Here is an 18,692-nt window from a genome sequence, read left to right as displayed (position 1 = left end):
ACGACCTGCAGCAGAACAGAGATGTGGCCGAGGTTGTGAAGTCTGAATGCAGTCACGATGTTAATGTGGCCTTGTTTTGTTTGCTCCACTGTATCTCATGAAAAGTTTACTTTTTTAGAGATAGGAAGGATCCTCTCTTTCTTCTCTCAGTGTGGGTTCTAAACATGAACTTCTTTCTTTGTTTCTTTGTGTTTCCTGTTACAGAAAGTCAGTGAGAAGGTTGGAGGGGCGGAAGGAACCAAGCTCGATGATGACTTCAAAGAAATGGAAAAGGTAAATACAGATCTATCTTATTGATTCGCTGAAAGTAAAAATACTCAGAACCTCATGTAAATCAAACCACTGCTGTATGAAAGAATACATGTAAATATACAAACCTTGCTTTCTGCACCACGGTCACATTTCTGTTAAAGTGTTTTGTTTCTTAAATACCCTAAAAACATATGTTCAAGTTGTTTCACATTAAAGATTTTAGTTGTTCTTGTTTTGTAGGTGTCACATACTTCTGTGCATCAATTAGGATTTAATAGATATACCTAAAGAACAATTTGTAACTTGTTTTCAGGGGTTTAACACTGCAGCTGCTTCACGGTAATGGGTCCCAATTTACGGTGAAGCAGGTTTCCGACGTGATAGCTTAAACGAAGGAAATACTTTTATTTGCTTTCTTGCTGAGAGTTGGATGAGAAGATTGATACCACACTCAGATATGGCCTTTATAGAAATACATATAAGGCTGCAGCCGGTTAGCTTAGCTTAGCATAAAGAGTCTGGCACATAGCTCCCTGTAAAGCTGAGGATTTATTTGTATAAAACCGACAAGATTGTTAGTTGTTGAGCTTTTGAGTTCTTGGTTACGTAGGTGGATTTTGTCGACAGGGCCAGGCTAGCTGTTTCCCCCTGTTTCCAGCCTTAATGCTAAGCTAAGCTAACAAATGTGAGAGTGGCATCAATCTCTCTGCCTGAATGCAAGTGAATATATTTCCAAAAATGTCGAACTATTCCTTTAAGATTTGGAGCAAATGTTTATTTACATTTCTCAGTTTTCCATTGGTGTGTTCATTGAGTGAAGAGCTACTTGCTTCTCATCTATCAACATATATAAATATCTACATTTAGTGTTAAGTAGGTTCATGTTCTCACGATGTCCCTGATGTGTTTTTCTCTGCAGAAGGTGGACGTCACCAGCAGAGCGGTGTTGGACATCATGACCAAAACTACAGAGTACCTACAACCGAATCCAGGTATCAGACGCACACTCAGACTGCCACAACATGTAGAGTAAAACCAGTCACTGATGATTTTAACCCTTGCCGCCCTGCAGCATCCAGAGCCAAGCTGAGTATGATCAACACCATGTCAAAGATCCGTGGGCAGGAAAAGGGACCCGGGTACCCGCAGGCTGAGAGCGTCCTGGGAGACGCCATGTTAAGGTTTGGACGGGAGTTAGGGGAGGAATCCACCTTCGGTAAGTGGGAACGTACACACATTTAGGGTGCTACGATATCGACAAAGGCGTGTTAGTTCAGAGGGGTTTCAGCTTTTTTGTCTGGAGGCAAATATAGAGTTTTGGGTCTGTACTTTTACTAAACGTAGAAACTGTGGACTCTAATTGCTGCAGGGATGACGTATTTTTGTACGCCATCTTGGAAGTTAGTATCGCACATGGTTAAAAAAGCCATTGGGATTATTGCAGAAAATAAACTCTGTAGCAAACAAATGTTTATGACACGTTTTGTTCAACAAGATAATCTTCACCACTTTTATGATTTTTGAAGCGTGAATGCAACCAGCAGAAGTAAACCGCTAACGTTAGGCTATAAAGGAACTACACCACGGTCACATGGCTTCACGCCTCCACCACTAAGCTACAGGAGGACTCGTGCTCTAGTGAGGACGCTTAGTCGTCTCATTTACACTCTTCTTTAAGTCACGTAAAAGCTTCTAAATTCACCAGAGGGGTTTTTACTGACCTATTTTATATCAGAGAACTAAACATTAAAATCTCTTCAGCTTGTGTTTCAGGCAACAAACAAAAAAAACAAAAAAAACATTGACTTCCAGACGAGAGTACAGGAAGTACAAAAATGCTGACTCATTTCCTGGTTTTAGGACTCATTCCTGCAGGACTCTATAGGTCTACGTTATGGCCACCAGTTTTAATTATTCCAACTGAAATCATCTCCTGAATTCATCCAAAATTGATTTTCGGTAAATTGATTTGAAATGTAGATTGTAGAATGTATTTATTCTTTAGCTCCCACCCTCTGTTAGCGGCGCAGAAAAACATATTTTATGTTCTGTGATTGGATGTTTCTTGTCAAAATGCTCCTTGGAAGTCATAGTTAACATCTAACTCAAGGCTTTTTATGAAAGATTCAGCCTTGTACCTTTTGACTTTTGTTCCTCTTTTGTACTGATGATTAAAGCGCTTCAACAGAGAGTCGCACCACATTGTCTATGAGGACAAAATAAATTGATATTTTCTCCGTCTCTATTTTGCCCGTCCGTTCATCCCAGGTTTGGCGCTGATCGATGCCAGCGAGTCGATGAAGGAGCTCGGGGAGGTGAAGGACGCTCTGGACATGGAGGTCAAACAGAACTTCATCGACCCGCTGCAGAACCTCCACGACAAAGACCTCAAAGAGATACAGGTGAGCAAAAACCCCTGTGATTGGTTCCCAGTTGAAAGGCTTCAATGAAGACACAAGGTCATCTGATGGACTAAGCCTTAATATATGTGAGTTAGATGTTGTGTAGGAGCTTATACACAAATTGTAAATGGTTTCTAAAGTGATGTTTATTCCGTTCCTCTCATGTCTTGTTGCCCCTCCACTGCAGCACCACCTGAAGAAGATGGAGGGCCGCCGTCTGGACTTCGACTACAAGAAGAAGCGCCAGGGGAAAGTCCAGGACGATGAACTCAAACAGGCGCTGGAGAAGTTCGACGAGAGCAAAGAGATCGCGGAGCAGAGCATGTTCAACCTGCTGGAGAGCGACGTGAGGACTTCTCTTTATTCATGTCTGCTTGAGGCCCTGCAGCTATTTTCATAGGCAATGAATCTGCCAATTATTATCAATAGTAATCAATCAAATGTCTTGTTTTGTCCAACAAGCAGTCCAAAAACAAATACATTTAATCTACTACAAAGAGGACGAAAAGCAACAAATTCTCACATTTAAGAAGCTGGAATCATCAACTGGTTTTAAACAAATTATTACAATAGTTGCAGATTGATCAACTATAGCTCGAGTCTGCTTTAAAGTAATTGCACCAGAATTTATTTTTGGATCAGTTGACTTTAATGTAGTTTGCCTGGGGTTGAACGTTTAGCAAATGTGACAAAAGTGGACATGTACAAGGAAAAAAAGCAAAATAATCTGAAAAGAAGAAAAATGGAAACAGGGACTTCATTTATAAACCACAGTGAATCAGTATTTTTACTCAGCGATCCTCTGCCACGCTGTGCCAAGCCAGACCAGGGCCCAGTATGGGTACAGAACAGGTTGTGCTGTTGAAAAAACAAAAGTGTGTGTGTGTGTGTGTGTGTGTATGTGTTGCAGATAGAACAGGTGAGCCAGCTGGCAGCGTTGGTTCAAGCTCAGTTGGAATACCACAGCCGCTCTGCCGAAATCCTCCAACAGCTCTCCAGTAAGGTGGAGGAAAGGTATTGATCCATGTGCCTACCTGTGATGAACGTAAACCAATAGAAAAAAATAGTGGTTAGACAAACCTTTTTGTTTTGTTTCTGGCCCTTTCAGGATAAAAGAAGTGTCCGCTAAACCGAGGAAGGAGTACGCTCCTAAACCCAGAATGACCCTGGAGCTGCTGCCCCCCATCGAGAGCCACAACGGCGGGATAAACTCGGCCAAATCGCCTGGAAGATCACCAGGTACAGAGCGGAGCGGGCGTGCGTTCTGGGTTGGTGAATGAGTGCTTGACCAAACCAAGAGACCAAAAAAAGTCTTTTTTGCCTGTTGCCATCTTGGTTCTTTGCAACCAGGCGGCAGCCTCCGGTTTCTGCAGAGTGAAGCCGATGCGGAAGTGTCGTAGAACTTGCATTCTCTCTAATGTCCATCAGGGGCGACTCCTCTGATTGTATAGAAGTCTATGAGAAAATGACTCTACTTCTCTCTTGATTTATTCCCTCAGTAAGCAGACAGTAGATCTGTCAATCACTGTGTAGCCCCGCCCTAAAGCATCCTCTGCTTTATGGTCTGTTTGACTCTAAATGGACCATAATGTACTAAATGAACATCATGCTGTATTGAAGAAGACTTGAAACTAGAGATTGAGACCATAAACTCATGTTTACAATGTTTACTGAGGTAATAAATCAAGAGAGAAGTCGAGTCATTTTCTCATAGACTTCTATACAACCAGAGGAGTCGCCCCCCTGGTGGACATTAGAGAGAATGCAGGTTTAAGGAACTTGTGCAAGGTACCTAGGTTGTCGCCTTGTAAAATATGACAACTAGAGGGCATAGCCCTTCAATTACAATTCTTATACCTCTTGTGTCCGTCTCTTCACAGCCCCCATGGACCAGCCCTGTTGCCGAGCGCTCTACGACTTCGAAGCAGAGAACGAAGGCGAGCTAGGCTTCAAGGAGGGCGACGTCATCACCCTGACCAATCAGATTGATGACAACTGGTACGAGGGCATGATCAACGGCCAGTCGGGCTTCTTCCCCATCAACTACGTGGATATCCTGGTGCCACTCCCTCATTAGGAATGCCGACAATGACCCCTCGACCAATCCAGACACCCCGGAGAAAACAGCCTGTATTTGCATAAACAACAAAAGCACGTCCTCCTTCTACTTCTTCTTCTTCTGTGCTTCTGTGCAATTCTGCTTTCACAAAACCGGACTGAAATGACGGAGACGGGGGCGGACGAGATGAGGCGGTAGGACGGTGATTCGAGAAGGAGAAGAAGAAGAAAGGGGGATTTGAGGATTTCCCCACGTTAAGAGATGCAGAACAGAAGGAACGAGGGATGATCTTTTATGGCACTCGCTCAGCCGGGCGGCACCGGAGACCCAATGAGGCTTTGGTGACTTGAGGCGCGGTGTATATGTACGTGCATGTTTGTGTCTGTATGTGCATTTCGACCTGTTCTTACTCTACTACGACCGAGCCAGCATAAAGCTCTGCTTGTCCGTTAAACTGCCTGACAGCTGTTTTTATACTGCTGTCTTCTTCTTCTCTTCTTATGTTTCTTGCTGTACTTCTGACTTTTCTACCTTGACTTGCCTTCCTGTGCTTTTTCTTCAGCCCTAGATCTCTCAGCACTGGTCACAGTCTTCCCCTCGTTCTGTCTTTTCTTTCCTTCCGTCCCTCCTCGGCTAGCACTGCCTCTCAGCACGGCTCCATACTGTATGCAGGCTTCTAACCCTACGATCCAGAGCTGCAGTTGGTCACCTGCCCCGCTGCTGTTGTTTTGAGTATATCTCCTGTAACATACTCAGCCTTTCTTTCTCAGAGTCTACATAGAGTCTCAGCTCAGTGGCTGTATGCATGAACCAGCCAAATCAGACATTTGGGCGATAAGACGCCCCGGGGGAATTTGGTTTTCCAGAGCGCATCTTTGGATTAAAAGCCGTGTCTGCAATAAGTTGATTTTTACAGAATGAAGAAGAACATAAAGTGGTCGCCTATTTATCTTATAAATGGGGATGTTTTTAAAGGTTTGAGGGTCAGGAAACTTCCTTCAACACGTCAATAAACATGTCAGCTCAAGAGATTAAAAAGGAAAACTTGGTGTTTTACCAGGAAGCAGCGATATGCTAACACCACCAGCACAGGCCAGTTGTGTTGAACAGAACTTTTCGCCAGGTTGGTGAACAGATAAGAGGGTTATTACAGTGTGTGTAGAGGAAATGATGCTTGTTTTTTTCTCTGTGTACTATTCTGACTTACCCATTCACAGTGTTTTGTGTGTACTGTGTGGAGTAGATGCTTGTTGACTCGTCCTATTTGTGGCTTTTTGCATGCAGGACCGTGTGAACAGTGGTAGCCGTTCTAAAATTCCTGTTTTCCGTCCAATGTCTTCGATTACATTTGGGAAGTGTGTCCTACAATAAGATGTTGTATCATTTAAAGGGACAGTTCACCCCCAAAATCAAAACTAGATGTTTTTCCTCTTACCTGTTGTGCTATTTATCAATCTACATTGTTTTGGTGTGAGTTGCTGAGTGTTGGAGATATCCGCCGTTGAGATGTCTGGATTGATAAATGGCACTGCAGATAAGAGGAACAATATGTAGTTTTGTTTTTCTCACGTACTATTTTTTAGCGTAGAAAAAAAGCATGTTGGCGCGGAATTTCGGAAGCAGCCAGAGTCTTCAAACCCATCAATACAATGACCGTACCTGTGGCCCGGGGAACCTTCTAGAACCTTGAGACAATGATGTGGAAGCATTTCATTATTCCGGAATCTTGGCAGCGTTCTGAAACTCCCCTTTTAAATTTAAGAAACTCTCAAACATCGTAGAACATTGGTTACATTTTGAACAGTGTGAGAACATCCAGAAGTGTTCTGATATGTTCTGAACCTTCTGGAACCCTCCATACATTGAAGCATTAACACAAGATTCAGAACCCTTCAAATATGCTGATGGTGCATAAAATCCCATTTGACTTTTCCAAACAGTATCATGTCAGTAAGCGGTCGGTATTGGTGCTAACTGTTAGCCGTGCTAGTTCCCTGGAGTATGCATCACATACAGTATAAAGTGTGACTTGTTCTGTGGACTTAACTGTTACTCCACCACAGTTATATGTGTTCAGAAGTGTTAGCGCTAGCTCCAAGACAAGTTGACAGGGAGTTTCACATACAATGGACCAGCAATGGAGGTGTTAAGAGATCTGCTGTGTTGATCTGTTTTTATGTTTCTTTGGTCTGTTAAAGAGAAACGTAACGGTGAAGAACTATGATATCCGTTGTAATGGGCGTTCAATGTGGTGCTGGGTTTATATTGAAATATAATAAAACTGAAATTTGAATGGGTATCATATTGGATATTCAACGTGTTTTGTTAAACTAAGAAGCTTAGGGTTTCTTCTTTCCAAGCGTTCTTTACTACGTCATCAAACATCGGCAGGAATCTGTGCCAGATGTGGATAACCGGCTAGCCGTTCCCTTCACATTCCAGTCCTTGCAGCGTTGAGCAGAATACTTCATAGTATGTAGTGCCTGAATAGTGAATACCTCATCATAAATTAAACATATTCTGTTAAAAAACAGAGAAAAGTTGCGTATTCTGAATACATTTGGGAAGCATCGGTTTAAAAGCATGGCTTACACGCAAAACATTTGTACTTTGCATTATTTTTGCCACATTTTCTGTCTTTTCTTTACTACTTAAAATTGTAATATATGACAATTAGTACTCGTCATATATCACAATAACTCATTTCAGTTAGCAACAGCTTTACTGGCGTGAACTGGACCAAACTTTTTGTTGGAACCAAAATCTAACTAGTATCACAAATGTGTAATTAAGTGGACGATTATGACTATTTTTAGATGTTAAAACTTCCCTGATTCATACTCAGGATGTTAACCAAAATCTGCATGATGGAGAAAGTGTGCGCAAACCGGTCTGAAAATAGCTCATGAGTTGCTTGTTTCAATCATTTTTAACGTGAAGGTATGAAGTATCAAAGTATTCTCAGAATTTATACAGTACCTTTTGGTGTTTTAAAAATGTTCCATGACAACAAGTCGACACAGCTCATAATAGCCATTAAATGGGTCGCGTAGTTGATAGTAGTAATAATTTACCAGGTTTCCAGCAGAGATTTTATCTTTATCTTTTCATAAAATGTTTGGTTAGAGGATGGGAAAGTTTAAGTCCTTTTGAAAAGATATGATGGTGTTTATCGACACAAATAATAACAATGAATAATAAGAAATACTGCATTTTAAACCAGAGACTCAGTATAATCTATACAGTCAATAACGATTGAATACTAAGGCAATAAATAACGATTTATCAATAAAATATAGAAGGAAGAGGTGACTCTGAAGGAAAACTGTGGATATCAATAACTGTAGAACTTGGACATCTCTTCCATTGCCAAAGCACATTAATTACAGCAACACTACAATCAGAAACTAACTTTCTCTGTTTCTTTCACAAACCTGCTCGTCCTGTAACTGTTAACAGGTTGTTGGTGTTTCCTCTTGATTTTATTTGTTTTGTCTGTTTGTTCTGATTGCGAAAAAAAACAGATTTTCTGAATCCACCTGTGGAAAAGTCTGTGAGCTGCATGCAACCAAACGAGATATTTGTGCTGCTGGAGCCTATGGTAACTCTTTTTTCTTACAATCTTTTGACATGCTTATGCTATATATTTGTATGGCACTCCTCTCCAAATTACAAAGTGCTTTAAGACTTTTCTCGCTGAGAATTTTGTTGCTCTTGTCTTCTTTTATTTGTGGTTTTTTTTGTGCTCATTTGCCCTCTAAGGCGACATGTATTCTAACCTCAATGAGGTACTTGTACAGTGTTGCGCTCCCATAGTTTTTTTTTTCCTGTTCACCTAAAATGAGAGTCGGACCTCGGCCGCGTCACCTGCCTCCGTTTCATTATCGATGTCGCTCTCGATTGTGAGATCGGGCGGAGAACTCCCGAACCAAACCTGCAGATTGAAGCTTCAGTTCTGCAGTCTGTCCTCAGCGGTAAAGCAGCTCTGAAAGCATCGGAAATCTCTTTTTGAGGAAGTTAATTTAAAGCTAAAAAGGTACCTTTTTAATTGTGAAATTAAGAGAAATCAGTCAAGATGAGGGATTATGGAATTTGGTTATTTTAGATTAATCAATAAACTAGTAAATCACACACAAAAGGACCAACATCTCTTGTCTACTATTGCCTCCTTGAATCAACAGTATTATTGTTATTCGCTTTCTAACTGAAGACGATTGCAACCACTCTTGTGTTGAATATGAAGCCAGTTAGCTTAGCTTAGCATTGACTCTCTGCAAAGAAAGAAATGAAATGGTTGAAGTAAGAGTTCAATATTTGGGGAAATATTAACATTATTATGAGCTTTCTTAGTATGAGTTATGTGAGAAGATTGGAAACCACGAAGCCAGTTAGCTTAGCTTAGCATAAAGACTGGAGACGGGAGGAATCAGCTAGCCTGGGTCTGTCCAATGCCTAAAGAAATGACGGAACTTGTTGAAGGAAGAGTTTGACATTTTGGGAAATATTATTGTCATTAGCTTTCTTGGTGAGAATTAGATAAGAAGATTGAACCCACGTGTGTGTGTAGTATGACGCTAGTTAGCCTAGCTTAGCATTGACTCTCCAAAACACAAAGAACTTAATAAAATGGTTGAAGTAAGAGTTCGACATCTTTGGAAATATTAACATTATTATAAGTTCGACTTTGTTTGTATTTTGCTCCACTTTTTTAGGCCCCTCCCACCAAGTCCTCAGTGAACCAATGAGATTACTCCTGCTCTCTGGGCTGCTTTGCCTTTAAAGAAACAAACTAGTCTGCATTGTTGCAACGTGGCCTTGGTCTGGCCTACATTGAACTGTATGCCTTGTGGCTGTATACAATAGCCCCCATGCCTATGGAACCTGTCTTCTGGTGAGATGTGTATACGTGAATATATACACACTTTGTTGCTATTTATTTATTTATGTATGTATGTATGTATGTATTTATTTATTTATTCCTGCGTCCTATTCATTGGTTCGGCACCTGTTGCGTATTTGACGATTGTCAATACATTAGTGTATGATGTGCAGGAGGGGAGGATGGAGGAATTTTTGGGTGTTTGTGTGTGTGGGGGGGATTGCGTGGTCAATGGAAAAATCTAGCTGTGATACTAACTTACTGTTGCTCTCCTCGTATTGGACGATGATATAATCTAAGACCACCGTATGTATAACTGCTTGTCGTGAAGATGATCTACAATGTAATGACAATAAAGAATTAACACTATGATTAAACATGGCAAGAGTCCATTTTGTTTTTCATAGAAAGACACCATCAATAAAAAAGGTGCATATTACACTTCACGTGTACTTTCTATGGGATGACTTTTATTTTGAAATTTTATTTGGGCCTACAACATCAAATCACACTTTGGAAATAATGTTCTTTTCTTCTTCAAGCACTGGGTAGGCCTAATATATAAAAAAAACCTATGAAATAATTAGCATTATACATTTATTATACATTACATAACACATTTAATAGCCCAAAATGCCATCACAAATTTGCCTCAGAGGGCTTTTCAATCCTCTGTCCTGTGGCCCCGTAGGGCTCAACAGTAGAGATGTTTCAGTTGTTTTTTTCGTGTGCAATGAGCCAAAATGGCCGCCGCCGGCGCTGTAGAGACATGTTTCCCCCCTGCTGCCGTTTGGTTTCCCTCCTTTTACAAATCAACATATGGTGCTTTCATGTACTGCTCAAAAAATTTAACTTTATCGCTCACGAGCGGCAAAATATGACGTTTGTGCGCGAAATCAAGTATATATGCCAATAATATTGTTTGTAAATTGACTCAATGACGCATGTATCTTTCTTTGCCTTGTATTGCTGTTTATATGTAAAAATCCAGCGTACTGGAAGAGTAAAGAGGAGGAATTTGCGTTTATAAACATACAAGATGAGGGGAAAGATACGTTTTTAACATGTTTGTGATATCTGTATGTATTATCCCTTTCTGTTCAATTAAGTATGATGTATTGAGTGAAATCCTAATTTGCTTTATTCATTTGTTGGGTCGTCAATGTTAAATTTATGTATTTTCGAGGACAAGTAAAAGCAGCAAACGGCTTGACCCACTTTTCACACACGCCACGGGAACGTTTCACACGCTGTGTCAAGCCCGACAGGAAAGACAGAGAAGACCGGAAATACAATAGTGTTCCTTCAAAATAAATATATAAGTGAAAAACCTCCATACCCACAAAATAAATATCTAGCTTATGAAGGACAAAACACGTGACTAAAAAGTATCAGTTATACCATAGGTATTGTGTGGTGGTTGTAAATTAATATTCATCACAGGATATGCTTCAGTTCCATTTCCGCTGAGATGACTGAGAACTTTATTTTGCAAGTCTTGCCCGGAAGTCTTTGCGTTTTGACTCTAGCTAGCTTCACGCAGGTTTCCGCGTGTTGATACTGAAGAGAAGAGGTTCGAGGAGAAACAACTTTTTCCGCATCTCAGAGACCCAAATTCAGGCCAAAAACCAGAGGAAAATGGACATGAAGAAGAGGGTCTCATTAGAATTAAGGCACCGGTCGCCGACAGAAGTGAGTAGTTTTATGTTGTTGTTTTTTACGTTAAACTCGACCGGCAGGAGAAGAAGGAGTGATGGCGAGCACATGGCAGGATGTCTGCAGCTCCACGGAAAAGTGCTAAAATGTAACATTTACCGTTTACTGTTTATACCTAAGCTGCAACTAGATATAACGTTTAAAAATATATTCAATGAGCTACCAATAAATCCTTGAACAGACCAACTGCGCAGCTGTTTTACCGCCTTGTTTCCATTTTTAATGTTCACGCTTTTCTCTCGCATATTTCATTGCAAACTGTTGTTAAATGATTCATTCATAAAACTGCTCGTGTGCAAAAGAAACTTGCGCGTGCCTTCTTGCTCGAGCACCGACATGTACACATCCGTGTGTCTCGCGGGCCCGGCTAATGGCTGGGCCTGCGATATTTCAATAAGTTACAGTACGGCTTATATTTGCCTTGCACGAGACGGTAACGTAACTCAATTTAAATACAACATGTATTTTGACCGGTCGAATAAGTTCTATATATATTGTAGTATAGGACGCTACGTTAGTACGTAAAAAACGACTCGTCACGATATCTCTTTAACGTTTAATAATCGTGTAATGCAGGAAATGCGTCATTGTTTTTTGGGGTTACATACTTAAAACGTGGGTCAAATCCGAAGTTATTAATTTTAAAACCACAACCCCCCGTCTTTAAACTAGCCTCGCAACGTTCGGGGTTTTACATTCTTTAAAAAAGTATAATTTTCGTTGTTGTTTATCGTCGCGGATCCAGGAATTAGTCGAAGCCCAAAAGGGCGCGTAGCCAGCGGCGTGCTAGCTTTTGCTAAAGTAGCTACGTCGCGTGCGCTTGTTGTGCTTTTTCGTCGCCTCCATTGTAACCAATAGAAACGAGTTATATCCTCTCGCGCTCACTTCATCGGTAATCAAACGGAATAATTAGTAAATGTAGGAGTTTAGCAAGAAGCTATAACTTAGCAGCGTCACGTGTGTGTGGAGTTTATAAACAGTCTCGTGCCGGGGTCCCTTCCAATATGAAACTGCGCAGGATTCCTGCGCAGTTTATGCAAATATTATATTTAAAATACTATCTATATATATATAGATATAGATATAGTATTATAATTGTGTATATGTAATGTATTTAAGTTTGGTTAAATTACAATGTTTGAATATATCAACTTAAAGTTTGGTAGATTGTGGTAGCCATTTTTAAAAAATACTATTATCTGATATTTTATGTACCAAAAACTTCCAGCTGTAGTCGCATGTTCTGTCTGGGTTTTTGGTAAGTGTGTGAAGTTTAAATATCTTAAAAATAAATATGCCTTTCCACTCTATTACAGAAGATTTTATAAAATGAAATACAAAATGTAAGAAAATGTTTCCAAAAGCCACACAGGACTGTTTTCTCAAATTTAAAAGTGGCATAAATATATTTAAATTCTCTTAATATCAGGTTAAAGAATACGTAATTGAGTTTAAAAACAAAATGTGAGCTAGCTGGCACTTAACACAGCAGTAAAGTTCTTTATTTTTACAGCTTTCTCTGGTTTTCACCTGTCGTCATGCAGCATATTCACAACACTCATCTTTGCTTTTTATCACCGCGTGGCAGAGCTGGTTTGAGTTAAATGACTCTCTGAATTAGTCATATCAAGACATCTCTGTGTAGCTAAAAGAAAAAGGGGCGTTCAACTTTTATTCGGTTATAAAAATGTAGAGCTTATTGTACTTGTCTCTGCGCCCTCTTCAGGTCCAGGAGCTGGTTCTGGACAACTGTCGCTCCGGCGAAGGAAAGATCGAAGGAATCACAGAAGAGTTCTCCAACCTGGAGCTGCTGAGCCTCATCAACGTCGGCCTGACCAGCGTAGCAGACATCCCCAAACTGGACAAACTCAAAAAGGTAAGAGAACCAGACGTAGTGACACTTAAACCACTTGAACCACAACACACGTGTAGTGTGAACACGTGTATCAGGATGTCCTCAGTGGAACAACCTGGAGCTGAAACGGTTAATAGAGAATATTAATCTGCAGCAATTTCCATACTTTTCTAAGCAAATTTGCCAAATATTCTCTGTTTCCAGTGTCTCAAACATGCTAATTATTATTCATGTATCACAGTAAATTGAGCATCTTTGAGATTCGTGCTCCACCAGAAAGTGAAATTAAACTTTGTCTCTCTGTCGCTCTCTCTCCTCTGTCTCCACAGTTGGAGTTGAGTGATAACAGGATATCAGGCGGTCTGGAGGTCCTGGCAGAGCGGCTGGTGAACCTAACGCATCTTAACCTCAGCGGGAATAAGTTCAAAGACATCAGCACCCTGGAGCCTCTGGTGGGTGGAGTCAAAAAAAAACAGACCTCGTAAGAGCTGGAAACATCAGAAGTGTGATGGAGTAAATGATCCCGTCTGTCTTTGAACCCCTTCCAGAAAAAGCTTCCCCAGCTGAAGAGCCTCGACCTGTTCAACTGCGAGGTGACCAACCTGGCCGACTACAGGGAGTCCATCTTTAAGCTCCTCCCCCAGCTCACCTACCTGGACGGCTACGACATCGACGACCGCGAGGCGTCCGACTCCGACGGAGAGGGAGACGGCGTGGAGGATGAGGACGAAGAGGGTCTGGGTAACGGCAACAAGAAAAGTTTTCCGGCACATCACCTGAAGTGTTGTCCATCTTTTTAATCTTTACTCACCTTTTCTGTTTCTTGTATTCCAGAGGGGGAGTCAGAGGACTTTGACGAAGAGGAAGAAGAGGATGAGGAGGACGTAGTGGCCGAAGAGGAGGACGATGATGATGATAGTAATGAAGATGAGGTGAGTCCTGGGCCGCCTCCGAAATACACTTTAGTCCCGAAGAGGAAGTGTTTGAGTTTGTTACAGAATCTGTCAAAACGTGACGTAAATATATGCAAACGTTTCCACAGTTGATGGTACTAATGTGCGTTTTAATACACTGAAATGAATGTCGCGTTAGCAGCAGAGCTAACTCAGAGGAGCCTTTTGTTTTCAACACAATTAAAGGTCCAGTCTGTAGGATTTAAGGGGATTCGTTGGCTGCTGTGGTGATGGTTTGAGGAGTTTAACCAGCTCAATATTCCTCTCTTATATCTATTTGTATTGATGTGGAAACATCTCCAAACAACTGGATTTATCTACGGTTCTCACCTAAAACTACATTTTAATAGATTACATTGAACACACCGTGACCGCGTTATGATTTACCTTCGACACCAGTACTCATTTCTACTGAGTAGAGTGCTTGAACGCATCACGGTCAAGTCAATGATCCCACTTCAGAAGACCCGTGCTGTCCCTTTAATGGGACGCTAACACGTTAGCAATTAGCTCGCCAGCTGCAGCGACCCCTGAGAGAAGTTAAAGTTAATTCTACACAGAGACGCGTCGATGAATCGCTACTTTCTGCTGTCTTTAGATCCGTTAGCTCCTGTAGTGGTTCTTTAAGTCCTTAAAGGATCCTTCACGAGGACTCTTCGTGCTTTAACTCGTTACAAACACCTTCAACAACCAGCTTGTGTCTCCGCAGGACGGAGAGGTGAACGGAGACGTGGACAGCGAGGACGACGACGAGGAAGATGATGACGATGACGGTCAGTGAATGAAAATGTTAAACTATAGTTTACTTTTAGAGTGCAAAGTACATAAAACCGTTTAAAAATAGTAGAAATAATGTTGTTGTTCTGTTCTGCAGACGAGGACTCGTCTCCGGCCAAAGGAGAGAAGAGGAAGAGGGACCCTGAAGATGAGGATGATGATGATGAAGATGATTATTAAGGACCCACAAAACCTGCTTAACCTCCTCTGACCCTCTATCTCTCCCCCCCAACGCTCGCCCTCCCCCCTTCCTCTCGACTCCTGGGCTGCGTCCCATTTCTGAAGCCCGTCTCCTCCCACTGCTCCCTCCTCTCCTCCTTCCTGCAGACGCTAAACACGATATTCTCACATTTCGTTTCTTTTTTAAATTCACGTCATCAAAAGATCTCTAAAATAATCTAATAACGCGATTACGTTGTGACTACTTTCTGGCGTCTGTGTCGCGTCGAGCTTCAAATTCACGAAACCTTTAAAAACTTACACTAACGATTGTTTTTCATCCAGTAATCTGACGGTTGTTTTCTATAAAACGTCTGAAAATCGTGATTTTAAAAAGCCCGTTTATAATTTCTCAGAGCAGAAAGTTATCAGATGTTTTGTTTTTCGGCACAGAAAACCCAAAAGTGAATCAAATATGACAAAAATACTCGCATATTAGAAGAACCGGTGAGTTTTTGGTGTTTTTTTTTGTTTGTAAAATCGCTGTAATGTTAACGTAAATATTCAGTGGATGATCGATGAACCTGCGACACACTGACGTGGAACGTCTGAGCCTCTGTTTCTTATTTTTCAGAGAAATATGAACTAATTGTTCTAAAAGTTTAATTTCACAAAAGCCTCTTAATGTTTGACGTGTTCATTCTGGCTTCTGTGATCCTGACGGGGACATAACGTGGTCGATTGAACATCACGTGACTGCTGTGACGAACCAAACCCCAGAATTCCTACTCAAACAAGTAACAAGTGAACGCACCCTCGGTCACGAGAAGAAGCACCGATCAGAAAGGACGGGAAGACTCGATAAAGACCGCTTGAGATGTTTGGTCAAAATCACCTTCTTTGTAATTTTAGTTCAATTAATTCTCCATATTTAATATTTTCATGAACACGCGGAGCTTTAAACGTTGAGAAGATTTGAGTCGTTTGTCGTCTGCAGAAGGAGCCGGAACAGAGAGGCTCATGGGAGGAAACGGAGCTTTAAGGTCACAAAATACCAAATCCCCCCCCCCCCCCCTCCTCCCCTGTTTCATTATTTTTACCATCTTCCTCTGACATCACCACTCTGGGACGAAGCCAGCAGATGTGACCTCATTGATGAGCTCTGTGATGTCATCAACAGACAGTCAAGCGTAGTCAGAGAGGACCCCCCCCAGGCTGAGCGCGCTCAGGGCAAACTGTGTTCTCTCTTTTTTGCCAACAGAGCTTTTTAAAAGAAATATTTTTTCAGAGAAATTGTTTTTTGTTTAATTTTGTATGGTTGTCCGGGGTCTCGCTCTCTCTCTCCCCCTCTCTCTTTACCTCCCCCCCCCCTCTCTCTCTCTCTCTCCCAGCTCAGAGAGATCCAGTTGATCCTTCACACTCACACTGACTAGCTGATGTTGTGTTTTTCTTTTCTTTCTTTTTTTTACTTTCTGTAAGTTAAAGGAAAAACAAACAAAAAAAACACACACAAACAAAAAGGACTTTGTAAATAAAATCTTAACATTTTGCTCCCGGCGTCTCCTCTCTGGCCTTTTGTCTCCGCGACGCCACTACGTCTGCAGGAGCCAAGTTATATCAGCTGTCAAATAAGCTGCAGTAAAGAAATGGTAAAATATATTTGTATGTATATTTATATTTGTGTACGAAGTTATATCTTGTCCAACAATGACAAAACGGTCATAAAGGAGGTATTTTAATGGTGTTTTAATACAGCCTTCCACCAGGATGCATAGGTAACGCTGGTCATAGAGCACATTGTAAGATAAGAATAAGATGATCCTTTATTGGTCCCACAGCGGGAACAGAGTGGACACTGCAGACAAGAGACGTCAGTAGAAAATAGATGGTCGGCAGTAAAGGTTTAAGTAAGTAAATCACAAATAGAAAAATAAGCTAAATATGTAATTTATTTGATAATACGTTTTAATTTAATGGAACTCGATGTGCTTTATATTTAAAATAAATAAGCATGCAGCGCTTCTGAAAGCGTCCACGTCCTCAACTACGCCTTTACCCAAACTATTCATATTTGTGAATAAATACAAATAGCAGCTCGTGGACAAGTAGCTTTAGAAAGACATTTTAGTGAGGACATAACAGAAGTTGCTGTTGCCTCATCCCTCTTCTCTGGTTCGTCGCTGAACATCTGCTGCTGGTGGTAAAGTGATTGGCTGTCCATCAGTGAGGAGTCGAGGTTTTGTGGCACAGTGTGTCCACCAGAGGGCGACAGACACTACAAGCTGCGTTTAGATGCACAGTCCCGTGGAACAATGACAGCACATGAAACTTTGTACACCTGTATTATTATTACATATGCAAGTGATTTATAAATGTATGAATCACATTGTTTTGAGGTTGTGAGACTTTGCTCCAGTGCACTTTGTCTTCATTTGCATATTTAAACATAACATTTAGGAAGTGTGAAACAAGGAATAAGGAATGGCTTTAATGTAAGCAATGAACTGGGGGAGTTTCATGGTGATATCTTTAAGTTAAAAACCTTGTTCACATGTAGTGTCTCCCCTTAATGACGTCTGTTTCGTGTGGACAGAATGTGTTTCCTGTCTGTAGCTCCACCTACAGATTGCACTGATGTCATAGTGAGAATGCTCTGATGTCATCAGGGTTGGACCTTATCAGAACTGACAACGGTAGGACAACTGGCTGACGTCTACATGCACTTAAAAGTATTCAAGGAAACGTACATATTGGGCAGAGAATTATACTTTTATATTTATCATATTTAAATATTAATGCTTTCTTGTAAGTAGTATTTTCATTTTGCAGCTGGAAACGAAGCAGACTTCACATACTGTTACTGCTACGTTATTTTAATCGGTAGCTTGGTATCATAGTTTATATAATTGATGTTTTGGTTCTTAAATCTTAATGTGTAAAGTCTTAAACTGTCGTGGAGTAGAATGATAAAGTTGAATAACATGGAAATACTCAAGTAAAGTACAAATGAAGTTACTGTGAAGATGGGTGTAAGTTGCCACATATTTGGTTCCAATTGAATTATTCTTGACAAATAGTGAAACGATGTTAAATTTTAATTACATTGCAGTCATTTAGCAGATGCTTTTATCGACTTACAAAGCGACTTACAATAAGTTTATTTTAATTAGTAATTAAATAAGCCCATAAGGATAATAACAATCATTACAAATGTTAAACAGAATCAGGAATGAAACTGAGATTTATTTGCAGTTTTTCTACACTGCAGAGCTTCCATAGATTAGGAGCCTTTAGTTTACTTCAGTGTTTGGGAATCCTAACTACTGTCCGGATTAGTTAACTCAAACTAGTTGGTTAAGGTTGAACATTGTCATCATGGTTACATCCAGCCCTTCTTCTACTGGCATAAGACAGTATGATTGATCTTGTCTAGGTGTTAATCTGGCAAAACAATATACAAAATATGAATGAACATAAAAGGTTAGAGGTTGAAGAGGGAGCTGTAGAAGACACGGGGCTATTGGAGATGTTTAGGTGTTGAGCTGTAGTGTTAGTTTGGGGCTCAGAAGTTGCTGGAATGAAGGCCGTTGATCTCTGGTTGGTTGTGTTAGTTTGGGGCTCAGAAGTTGCTGGAATGAAG

General features: G+C 40.8%; 3 protein-coding genes across 3 annotated transcripts in view; 2 read left to right on the top strand and 1 right to left on the bottom strand.

The window, feature by feature from the left end:
• Nucleotides 1–207: 207 nt before the first annotated feature.
• LOC116385736 (endophilin-A1-like) lies at nucleotides 208–9,969 on the top strand. The gene is made up of 8 exons (XM_031851434.1): nucleotides 208–273; nucleotides 1,172–1,244; nucleotides 1,325–1,468; nucleotides 2,521–2,654; nucleotides 2,842–3,000; nucleotides 3,565–3,668; nucleotides 3,763–3,893; nucleotides 4,535–9,969. The coding sequence occupies exons 1-8, from the start codon at nucleotides 265–267 to the stop codon at nucleotides 4,729–4,731; spliced, it is 951 nt and encodes a 316-aa protein (XP_031707294.1). The 5' UTR covers nucleotides 208–264; the 3' UTR covers nucleotides 4,732–9,969.
• A 1,138-nt stretch (nucleotides 9,970–11,107) lies between these two features.
• On the top strand, nucleotides 11,108–16,366 carry LOC116385799 (acidic leucine-rich nuclear phosphoprotein 32 family member B-like). The gene is made up of 7 exons (XM_031851529.1): nucleotides 11,108–11,284; nucleotides 13,035–13,184; nucleotides 13,493–13,615; nucleotides 13,712–13,904; nucleotides 13,998–14,095; nucleotides 14,826–14,889; nucleotides 14,991–16,366. The coding sequence occupies exons 1-7, from the start codon at nucleotides 11,231–11,233 to the stop codon at nucleotides 15,071–15,073; spliced, it is 765 nt and encodes a 254-aa protein (XP_031707389.1). The 5' UTR covers nucleotides 11,108–11,230; the 3' UTR covers nucleotides 15,074–16,366.
• Nucleotides 16,367–18,488: 2,122 nt separating this feature from the next.
• LOC116385436 (endonuclease domain-containing 1 protein-like) overlaps nucleotides 18,489–18,692 on the bottom strand; it is a 3,615-nt gene continuing 3,411 nt past the window's right edge. Inside the window, exon 4 of the mRNA XM_031850928.1 lies at nucleotides 18,489–18,493. Within this exon, the coding sequence (XP_031706788.1) occupies nucleotides 18,489–18,493 (5 nt within the window). The remainder of the gene's footprint in view (nucleotides 18,494–18,692) is intronic.

Source organism: Anarrhichthys ocellatus, unplaced genomic scaffold (genome assembly GCF_004355925.1).
Source record: "Anarrhichthys ocellatus isolate YVR2014 unplaced genomic scaffold, GSC_Weel_1.0 scaffold11, whole genome shotgun sequence".
Classification (NCBI taxonomy): domain Eukaryota; kingdom Metazoa; phylum Chordata; class Actinopteri; order Perciformes; family Anarhichadidae; genus Anarrhichthys; species Anarrhichthys ocellatus.
The sequence above is the reverse complement of the archived record's forward strand: the minus strand, read 5'-3'. Positions and strand labels throughout refer to the sequence as shown.

Bases quoted from the DNA above. Each gene is read 5' to 3' on its own strand.
- LOC116385736 (XM_031851434.1), top strand. The intron at 1,245-1,324 runs GTATCAGACGCA...GCCGCCCTGCAG, and splicing joins GTACCTACAACCGAATCCAG to CATCCAGAGCCAAGCTGAGT. The intron at 3,001-3,564 runs GTGAGGACTTCT...TATGTGTTGCAG, and splicing joins TCAACCTGCTGGAGAGCGAC to ATAGAACAGGTGAGCCAGCT.
- LOC116385799 (XM_031851529.1), top strand. From the start codon at position 11,231: ATGGACATGAAGAAGAGGGTCTCATTAGAATTAAGGCACCGGTCGCCG. The intron at 13,185-13,492 runs GTAAGAGAACCA...CTGTCTCCACAG, and splicing joins AACTGGACAAACTCAAAAAG to TTGGAGTTGAGTGATAACAG. The intron at 13,616-13,711 runs GTGGGTGGAGTC...AACCCCTTCCAG, and splicing joins TCAGCACCCTGGAGCCTCTG to AAAAAGCTTCCCCAGCTGAA.